The 11,079-nt window shown below is 43.4% G+C and overlaps 1 protein-coding gene across 1 annotated transcript in view; it reads left to right on the top strand.

Moving 5' to 3' along the window:
- Positions 1-11,079, top strand: part of PSTPIP2 (proline-serine-threonine phosphatase interacting protein 2) — a gene marked incomplete at its 5' end in the record, with an annotated part of 45,296 nt that overhangs the window by 5,628 nt on the left and 28,589 nt on the right. The window contains one exon of the mRNA XM_015425546.1: positions 8,542-8,648. Within this exon, the coding sequence (XP_015281032.1) occupies positions 8,542-8,648 (107 nt within the window). The remainder of the gene's footprint in view (positions 1-8,541; positions 8,649-11,079) is intronic.

Genomic DNA, 11,079 nt, shown 5'->3' with positions numbered 1-11,079 from the left:
CTAAATATATAATCATATGCCTTATCACCCTGCCAACAAAAGTCTGCATGGTCAAAGCAATGGTATTCCCAGTAGTCATGTATGGCTGCGAGAGTTGGACTATAAGGAAGGCCGAGCGACGAAGAATAGATTCTTTTGAACTATGGTGCTGGAGAAGACTCTTGAGAGTCCCTTGGACTGCAAGAAGATCACATCAGTCAATCCGAAAAGAAATCAACCCTGACTGTTCCCTGGAAGGCCAGATAATGAAACTGAAGCTCAAATACTTTGGCCACCAAATGAGAAGGGAGCCCTCACTGGAGAAGACCCTGATGCTGGGAAAGATTGAAGGTCAAAGAAGACAGGGACGGCAAAGGATGAGATGGTTGGACAGTGTCATCGACGCAACGAACATGAAATTGAGCCAACTTCAGAGGACAGCGGAAGACAGGAGGGCCTGGCGGGAGCTGGTCCATGGGGTCGCGAAGAGTCGGACTCGACTGTGCGACTGAACAACAACAAGCCTTATCAAAAAGATCCTCACGACAGTCCACTGTGGGTTGGGAAACTCCTGGGGATTTGGAGGTGGAACCCGGGGGGGGGGCATAGTGGGGCCTAATGCCATAGAGTCCTCTGCCCAGAGGAGCCATTTTCTTCGGGGGAACTGATCTGTGTGCTTTGGAGATCAGTTATTGTGGCAGATCTCCAGGCTCTAGCTGGAGGTTGGTAACCCTACCTTGGGGTTGAATGTTATCAGACCTGCGCCTAGCACTTTCCCCTGACTTTCTGACCTGGATATCTGTTGAAAAGACTACCTAGGGTCTTAATGTACCTGCGCTGGCTGATAAGGATACAGAAACACTGTGAGTCAGCCTTCACTGGACACGCAATGGCGCAACCCCGGTCATGCTCGCGTTTCACAATGTGCCACATCTCTTGCTGGAGGTCGTGGTCACGGAGCCGCAGGGTTCTTCCCAGAAGTCTGTGGTTGTCTAAGAACGCTTTCCCCCCTCAGAAACGGGTGTGATGCGTGGGTTCTTGGAGAGTCGCCAACTCCTAGGCCGTCCTGGGGTATCGCAGTGCAGGAGTTTCTCCTGCTTTCAGGAAGTCTTAGTAGGAGTCAGGCTTCCGGTCTGGCTAAGGGCTTCCGGTCTGGCTAAGGGCTTCCGGTCTGGCTAAGGGCTTCCGGTCTGGCTAAGATGGAGGACTGAAGCGAAGGGCTTCCGGTCTGGCTAAGGGCTTCCGGTCTGGCTAAGGGCTTCCGGTCTGGCTAAGGGCTTCCGGTCTGGCTAAGATGGAGGACTGAAGCGTTTCGCGATCGTGCGAAGCGAGCGACGGCCACTTTCGACAGTTTGGGCAATATACAGCCCAACGCATCACTCCCCAGCGAGGGGGGGGGACAAGCAGGCAGCAGCGCCCTAGAGGGAGTGTGAGGTTGGCGTAATCCAGCTTCGGAAGAAGCTGAATTGGGCTTTGACCTCCTCCCACGAAGAAGGCAAGTGCCAAGCAACTCTATAGTGGCCGATCGAGCCGGATTACCGGCATAAATTCTTCGTCAGCAGACTTCTTTGAAGAAGGACAACAACTGTGAGTTAAAAGAAACAATGCGAAACCCGTTTTGAACGTGCTAGATAACAAAAACGTGCCGCTTACCTGAACTGAGTTTGGAGTCAATTTGAATTAAGCGGTTGAGCGGAAAATGAATAGTAAATCCCAGAAATCCGATTCCGGAGAGAAAAAAGTTGATTGAAGCCTTTAAAAACTGTAAAAACGCTTATTGTTTAACATTCCTGTGGTGAAGATGGAGCCGGCCTCCATGGAAGCAATGGAGAAGAGAATGACAGAGGCAATACAAGCCATGGGGGAGCAGATAGAAAAAACATTGGGGGACCAACTGGAGAAGCAAACTCAGATTCATCTGAAACATCTAGAAGAAGTCCAAGAGAAGAACATAACAGCATTGAAGGAATTGGTTACTACAGAAATAACTTCAATCAAGCAAGAAATGGAAGGAGTTAAGAAGGATGTTCAAGCAAATGCAACCAAGACTACAGAGACAGAGGAGAAGATACAAAAAATAGAAGAGAAACAAGATTCTTTGACTCAACAAATTACAAGATCAGAGACAATGATGGAGTTCAGAAGGATGCAGACTCATCTGAGATTCAGAGGCATTAAGGAAACAGAGAATGAGAACTTAAAAGAAAAAATGATGGAAGTGATAACGGCTTTTCTGGGCGAGGAGGAAGGGTCAATGGACTCAGACTTTGATTTGATTTATAGAGTGAACTCCAGAATTGCAGAAAAGAAGAATTTACCAAGGGATGTAATTGTACAATTTGTAACAAGATCAATAACAGAGGAGATATTCAAGAAGCAATTCAACGTCCCTTTTGTAATAGAGGGAAACAAAATTATGGTGATGAGAGAACTCCCAAGAACAATACTGCAAGACAGGAAAAGGTATAAATCCTTGGCGGACAAACTCAGAGCTTTGAGCATCAGATATAGATGGGAGATTCCACAAGGTTTATCCTTTACGTATCAAGGTGGGAGGATTCAGATCAGATCGATGATGGACTTTTATAAATTTAAGGCGGACAATGCGGACGTCTTTGGAGAACTTTAAAATAAAACGCATAATGGAGTACAAATTGTTGTCATGGAATGTTAATGGATTAAATTCACCAAACAAGAGGAAAAGAATCAATCATTGGATACAGAAACAGAAATGCAACGTGATATGCTTGCAAGAAACACATATTAGAAAACAGGATATAAAATATTTAAAGAATGCTTTATTTGGAATTGAATTTTGTTCTGCGGCCTCAAACAAGAAAAAAGGAGTTGTGACATATGTGAAGAAGGAGTTACAACCTACAGAAATTTTTAAGGACATAGATGGCAGATACGTGGGTGTGGAATTAATGATTCAGCAGAAAAAAACATTGTTGATCAACGTGTACGCACCCAATGGAGCAAAGGAAAAATTTTTTAAGGATATAACTGACCAATTACAACAATTGACTTATGAGCAAGTTATTATGGCCGGAGACTTTAATGGGACAATAGATCGTCTAGACAGAAAACCACAAAAGGACAACGAATTCAGCGGAAAATTGCCAAAGAATTTTTTTGAATTAGTTAAGCAAGAAAAATTAGAAGATGTTTGGAGGAAATGGAACCCGATGCAGAAAGACTTTACTTTTTATTCCAATAGACATTGCTCTTTTTCCAGAATTGATATGATTTGGATGTCTGAAGAATTATCAATGAAAACACATAAGACTGAAATTTTGCCAAGATGTAATTCAGATCACAATCCGGTGGTATGGAGTTCCACAGAAAGGAAAAAACCCTTTCTGTGGAGGATTAATGAAGACTTGTTGGATAAGAAAACGGTAATTGAGATGTTAAAGGAAGAAACGAAACAATTCTTTCAACAAAATTTAAATAAAGAAACACCGATACAGATTGTATGGGATGCTTATAAAGCGGTGATGAGAGGAATTCTCATCTCGCAAAACGTGAAGCAAAAAAAGGAAAAACTTCAAAAACAAACAGAAGTGTTAGAAAAAATTGCTCAGAAAGAAAAGGAATTAAAAAAGAAGCCTGGAAAAAAGCAAATTATTAAAGAATTAAAGTTGCTGAAGGAACAACTGAATGAGACTTGGAATCAGGAAATGTATTGGAATTTAAAGAAGTTACAACAGAAATCTTTTGAAGGGGCGAACAAACCGGGAAAATACTTAGCTTGGCAACTTAAGGCTAGAAGAGAGAGAAGAATGATAACCAAAATAATAGAAGATGGAAAAGAGTTCGTTGATCCTAATGGAATAAAGAGATGTTTCTTCAAGTATTATGCTAAACTATTCCAAACAACTAGAGTTGATCTTGAGAAGATTAAAACATATTTAAAGGAGATTCCACTACCAAAAATAAGTAAGGAATACAAAGATTTATTAAATGGTCCAATTCAAAAAGAAGAAGTGATGAAGGCAATAGAAGAGACAAAGTTGGGGAAGGCGCCTGGGCCGGACGGATTTACAGCGAAATTCTACAAAAAGATGAAAGAAGAAATTTCCCCGGTCCTGGAAGCTTTAACCAACGAAATAAGAGAAAACAAAAAGGTGCCGGACTCATGGAAAGAAGCAATTATTTCTTTGATTCCAAAGGAAGGACAAGATTCAACAAATGTAAAGAACTACAGGCCAATATCTCTTTTGAACAACGATTATAAAATCTTTGCAAAAATTATTGCAGAAAGGGTGAAAAACTATTTACAAACGGTAATTTCTGAAGATCAAGCGGGCTTTTTACCCAAAAGGCAGATTAGAGACAATGTAAGAATAGTAATGGACGCAATTGAATATTATGAAAAGCACCCAGAAAAAGAAGTAGCTTTTCTGTTTGTTGATGCAGAAAAAGCTTTTGACAATCTTAATTGGAATTTTATGCACCAGATGATGGAAAAGATTGAAGCGGGACAACATTTTAGAAATTGTATTGAAGCTATCTATTCTGAACAAAGAGCTAAAATAAATGTGAATAAAGAACTGACAGATAACTTCAAAGTACAGAAAGGAACAAGGCAAGGTTGTCCGTTATCACCGTTATTATTTATCTGGGTATTGGAAATACTTTTACAAAAAATACAGTACGATCAAGAAATAAAGGGCTTGACACATAAAGGACACCAATACAAATATCGAGCATTTGCAGACGATGTAATGTTTATGGTGGAAAACCCAACAGAAAAATTGACATTGCTTTTTCAAAAAATAAAGGAGTTTGGAGAATTGGCCGGCTTTTACGTAAATAAGAATAAAACAAAACTTATATGTAAAAACATGATCAAACAAAAACAAGTGGAACTACAAGAACTGGTACAATGTGAAGTAGTTAAAAAAACAAAATACCTTGGAATTGAATTAACGGCAAAAAATATAGACCTATATAAGAATAATTATGAGAAATTATGGACTAAGCTGACTCAAGATTTTAAGAAATGGGATAAAATGAACTTATCACTGATGGGAAGAATATCAGTTATAAAAATGAATGTCCTACCACGTTTGATGTTCCTGTTCCAAACAATACCAATTCTGCATAAAACGGATTTGTTGGCCAAGTGGCAACAAGAGTTGTCAAAATTTGTTTGGGCAGGCAAGAAACCAAGGATCAAAATGAAAATACTTTGTGATGCCAAAGAAAGAGGAGGTCTACAAATGCCAAATCTTAGACTATATTATGAAGCGGTTTGTCTAACATGGATGGATCAATGGGTGAAGCTTGAAAATGACAGATTGTTGGGGTTGGAAGGGCATGATTGTAGATTTGGCTGGCATGCATATTTATGGTATGACAAGATAAAAATGGACAGTTTTTTTAAACTTCACTTGGTGAGAAAAGCTTTGTATATGGTATGGACAAGATATAAGAAGTACCAGAGTGACTTAAGACCATTGTGGATTGTACCAGTAGAAGTGTTGATATCTTACTCAAGACAGCGAGGTAGAGACTGGTTGCCATATAGAGATTTAATTAAAAAAGAGGGAACAGAGTGGGTAATGAAAAAGCAGAATGAAATTGAATATGAATATGAGTGGTTGAAATATATGCAGATTTATGATCTTTTTAGATCTGACAAAAAAAACTATGGTTTTAGAGAGGAAAAAAATGAAATTGAAAAGGTATGGGAGAGTGGAGGAGGAAAAAATATTTCTAAAATGTATAAGGTGTTGTTAAAATGGTATACTGAAGATGAAACTGTTAAAGAACAAATGTTAAAATGGGCTATTAATATGAATAAGGAAGTGGATATGGAAACTTGGGAATATTTGTGGAAAAACTCTATTAAGATCTCGACATGTACTAATGTTAAAGAAAATTGTTATAAGATGATGTATAGGTGGTACATGACACCTAAGAAGATTGCAAATATGAATCAAAATATGTCAAACAAATGTTGGAAATGTAAGAGGCATGAGGGCTCATTTTATCATATGTGGTGGACTTGTGAGAAAGCTGTAGACTTTTGGACAAAAGTCCACAATGAAATGCAAAAAATACTGAAATGTTCTTTTAAAAAAGCACCGGAAATTCTGCTTTTGGGACTCAAAATGGAAGAAGTCAATACGACTAAAAAAACTTTACTCTGGTACCTGATAGTGACAGCGAGAATGATTTATGCTCAGTTTTGGAAGACGGAAAAGGTACCAGAGGTTGAAGAATGGATACAAAAAGTTCTGTTCATGGCACAAATGGATAAGATTACAAAAAAACTGAATAACAAAGAAGACGATGAGTTTTTTGGAGAATGGAATGATTTTAAAATTTATCTGGAAAAGAACTGGGATGTGAAACAAAACTTAATATGTTTAGATCAATATTAAGTCAAACGATGTTATCTTTAGATTGTAATGATGAAAAACTGATATTGTTGATGATATGAAGTAATTTGGAGCAGGGGTGGAAGCATTGTGGGAAGCCATTGGAGGGAGGGGAGGAACTGGGAATGGGGTAGACAATTGATAGAATGAAATGTTTTATATGTTGTATTCCTGAGAAAATAAAATTTGTTTACCAAAAGGAAGTCTTAGTAGGAGTCTTGTAGCAGTTTATTTTTTATTTTTATTTATTTATTATTCATTTTTTTATCCCGCCCCCTCCCGGCCGACGCCGGCTCAGGGCAGCTTACAACACTAAAATTTGCATAAAACAATCATAACAATCATAACAAAATCACATAGATTAATAAATACGACATTAAAATTCAAACAAGATAAAGTGCTAGCAACAATCCTCATTATCCCAATTGGGTCTTCGGCCTTCTGCGGCTATCTCAGGTAATTGGCACGGGCTGTGTTTGAGGGACCTACGGGCCAGGGCTCCGCCAAAGTAGGTATTAATTTTTGGCAGTGGAGGGGTTAGTGGTTGTTAATGGTGGCGGCTCTAAAAGCCTGGCGGAAGAGCTCCGTCTTACAGGCCCTGCGGAACTGTGAAAGGTCCCGCAGGGCCCTAGTCTCTTCCGGGAGCTCATTCCACCAGAGTGGAGCCGCCACCGAAAAAGCCCTGGCCTTAGTTGCCACCAGTCTGGCCTCCTTGAAGCTTGGGGGGGGGCAGCCAGTTCAGGGTCCCCGATCGCAGTGACCTTTGGGGAACATATGGGGAAAGGGCTAGGTTGGGATCCAGGAGCACCTTTAGAGACCAGCATGATTTTGGGGGTATACGCTTTGGAGAGTCAAAGCGCCTTTTGTCTGATACAAGACGTGTAACTGACGAAGGAAGCATTAACTCTTGAAAGGCTGTATCCGACGCTTCCTCTAAGCTGGGGAGTCTTGTGAGCAACAATTCTACTTTGTGAGCTACTGGCATTAAAGTCGTGAGTGGGCGATTTAGCTGCTGCATCAATTAGTTTGCTCTGGAGCTGCATCAATTAGTTTGCTTTTTGAGCTGAGACAAAAATGTCTGAGCCGGAGGCTAAGAAACTGTTAGCTGGCTCACACTAACTCAGCTTAGAGGGAACACTGTGTATCCTGGAGATCTTGTTGGTCTCTGAGGTGCTGCTGGGCTGGAGTCCAGCTGTTCTACTGCAAGTCAACATGGCCGCCTTCCTGAAACTTTCTTCAAATGTTTCTGCCACTCCAAACCACATTCCAAAACCCCGGGCCAATGCCATATTGACTGCGATGTCACCCCTGAATGGCCATAAACCTATGCAGAAGGTACCATGAAAGCAGATGATCAGAGAAAGTGAAAGCGGCATGCAGTGTAGAGGGTACCATAAAATCCAATGATCAAAGAAAGTGAAAGAGGCATGCATCGTAGAGGGTACCATAAAATCCAACGATCAAAGAAAGTGTAAGCAGCATGCAGCGTAGAGGGTACCATGAAATCCGATGATCAAAGAAAGTGTAAGCTGCATGCAGCGTAGAGGGTACCATGAAACCCAATGATCAAAGAAAGTGAAAGCGGCATGCAGTGTAGAGGGTACCATAAAATCCGATGATCAAAGAAAGTGAAAGCGGCATGCAATGTAGAGGGTACCATAAAATCCAATGATCAAAGAAAGTGAAAGCAGCATACAATGCAGAGGGGAATTTCTTTTCCATTGTGAGTCTGGTAAAACAACAGAGGGAAAAGCCAATGCAGAATCGCCCCGTGAGAACAAGACTTTGTTCACTCTTTATTTCTAAGTGTCCATTTAAACTTGTCAGGACATTTGAGTAACCTGATTGGGTGGAAAGGCAGAATTAACATGGGCTCTTTACTGCCGGAGCTCTGCTCCTGCGCGCTCCTGCAGGAAATGACCCCTGCTATTAACAAAGTATTCACTTTTACCTCGAGTCCAGATTTTATCTCCCAGATTTATTTGATTGGGGAAAATTGGTGTTTTCCAGCTCCAATTTCCCTGCTGTAAAAATAGCAAAAAGAGAGGGGAGGAGAGAGAGAGAGGGGAAAAAACCAACTTCCCTACCCGAGTTGTTTGCTAGGATGAAGCACCGTTACAATGCCCCTTTCTTCCTGGAGCTTCAACCTTGCCCCATTTCTTGCTTTCAGAGGTGGAGAGTATCGGCCAGAGCCATATCCAGCTGGCCCAGGTGCTCCGGGAAGAAGCGAAGAAAATGGAAGACTTCCGGGAGAAGCAAAAATTCCACCGTAAAAAGGTCAGGAGGGGAACTGGGTCCAGCGCTGCCAGCTCTGGGTTGGAAACTATCTGGAGATTTGGGAAGGGGAGCCTTGGGAGGGCAGGGTTTGGGAAGGGGAGGGACCTTGGCAGGGTACGAGGCCATAGAGTCTACCCTCCAAAGCTGCCATTTTCTCCAGGGGGACTGATCGCTGTCGTCGGGAGATCTGTCGTAGTACCGGGAGTACTCCAGGCCCCACCTGGAGGCTGGGCCCTAGGAACTCGGGTGACAACAGGGGTCATTTAGTAGAAAAAGAGGTGCAGGAGCTCATTAGCATAACTCATTAGCGTAACTCATTTGCATATGCCACACCCCCTGACATCAGCGGAAGTGTGTCAGAAGGCAACACCGGGGGAACGTGCAGATCTGTCCTCACAGAGGAGGGAGAGCTTGTACCTGAACAAAACTTGGTCTTAAAGCTGCCACTGGACTGTTTTGGATAGCTAGATATGGGGGGGGGGAATGCGCAGATCTGCCCTCACAGAGGAGGGAGAGCTTGTACCTGAAGGCGGGTCGGGGTGGGGGTGGGCTCTGCAACTTCCCTGGCTGCTTCTTGCTCTGACTGAGGGCTGCTGGGAGCAGGGGGTTGGGCTTGTTGCATGTGCCCACCCCCTGGGCTCTTTACTGCCAGAGATCTGCTCCTGTGCGCTCCTGCAGGAAATGAGCCCTGGGTGACAATAAATGCTGAGTGCGTGCAGTGGTAGGCGAGGCAGGGTGTGGATTTCAACTGGGTTCCATGCGACGATGAAGTCACTCTGGTCACCCAGACTCCGTGACCTTGGAGGACTCAGCCTATGGAGAGCACGGCACTAGAAACGTACTAGCTTCAGCATGGAGCTGCGGCTTAGCTGTTCCCTGGAACCTGTGCTGGGCGTTGCCTGTCAGACAGACAAAAGCTTAATCTTTTGACAAGGGTGTGTGTTTCAGAGCTGAGCACCCACAACTCTTCCTGATAGACAGATCCAGGGGGTCAGCCACGTTGGTCTGAAGCAGTAGAACAGATTTAGAGTCTAGGGGCACCTTTAAGACCGACAAAGTTTTAGAGCCAGTTTGGTGTAGTGGTTAAGTGCACGGACTCTAATCTGTCAGGTATAAGTTAAAAGAGAGAGAGAGAGATTTTAAGAAACCGACCACTCACTTCAGCTCCATCTGCCCGCAGGGTTTCTTCCTCGACAAACCAAGAAGATCCTTCCCGTATCTTTCTTCTATGGCGGCCCTGTTGGGTGGGAAGGGAGGCACGAGAGTTGTCTGTAGAACAGAGGTGGTCAATTCCCCCCCCTTCATTTGAGGGCCACATTTGGGGCCCTGCCCACTTTGCAGGGCTTGAAGTTCAAATGCCAGCTCTTTCTGCCGCTGGGGTCAAACTTTGAGGTCTCCAAAGGAGGCAGAGATCCACACTGGGCTCTCTCTTCACAGCCCTGCTTCCAAGAACATCAGAAGAGCCCTGCCAGGCCAGACCAGTGGGGGTCCATCCAATCCAGCATCCTGTCTCACACAGCGGCCAGCCAGTTCCTCTGGAGGTCCAGCAACAGGGCACAGAGGCCGAGGCCTCCATAAGAACATAAGAAGAGCCCTGCTGGATCAGACCAATAGTCCATCTAGTCCAGCATCCTGTCTCACACATTGGCCAACGAGTTCCTCTGGAGCATAGATGCCGAGGCCTTCCCCTGATGTTGCCTCCTGGCTCTGGAATTCATAGGCTTAGTGCCTCTGCATGTGGAGGTTCCCGTCAGCCACTGTGGCTAATAGCCATTGATAGACTTTATCCTCCACGAATTGATGGAAATCCTATCAGAACATAAGATAGTTTGTTGGAATATACAAGTGCCTCCCCTTGTGCCATGAAAGAGTTAATCTGTTGCTTGGGTTTAGAACCAGTAGTTAATTAGCATATAGCCTATTAGGCTTCCTGTAGAAGTTCCTCGTAGAGAAGTGGTTGGTAGTATTCTAAGTAAGGGGATCTCAATTTCCCTATCGATAACTTAGAGACAGTTATCTACTTTTAGCCACGTAGGAAGTTTGTAGGAACTTCCTCTTTCTTTGTTCTAGAGATCACAAGGGTTTTTAGCCAACATGGGGGTTCGATCAGGAGACGCTAGTAGGACTATTTGATCTTTTTTGTTTTAAATTCCAATGTAACCCCCCCTCCCCCCACAGTTTGGTGTAGTGGTTATTAGGAGCGTGGACACTAAACCGGGAGAACTGGGTCTGATTCCCCACTCCTCCACATGCAGCTGCTGGGGTGACCTTGGGCCAGTCGTAAGTTCTCTCAGAGCAGTTCTCTCAGGGGCAGTTCTCGAGAAAGCTCTCTCAGCCCTTTCGGGTTGCCAGCCTCAAGGTGGGGGCTGGAGATCTCCTGGAATGAGAGTTGATCCTCAGACTATAGAGATTGGTTCCCCTGTTGAAAATA

The sequence above is a fragment of the Gekko japonicus genome, unplaced genomic scaffold, assembly GCF_001447785.1.
Source record: "Gekko japonicus isolate JY-2015 unplaced genomic scaffold, Gekko_japonicus_V1.1 scaffold4920, whole genome shotgun sequence".
NCBI classification, from domain to species: Eukaryota; Metazoa; Chordata; class Lepidosauria; order Squamata; family Gekkonidae; genus Gekko; species Gekko japonicus.
Note: the sequence above shows the minus strand (reverse complement) of the source record. Positions and strands in the feature narration are given on the sequence as shown.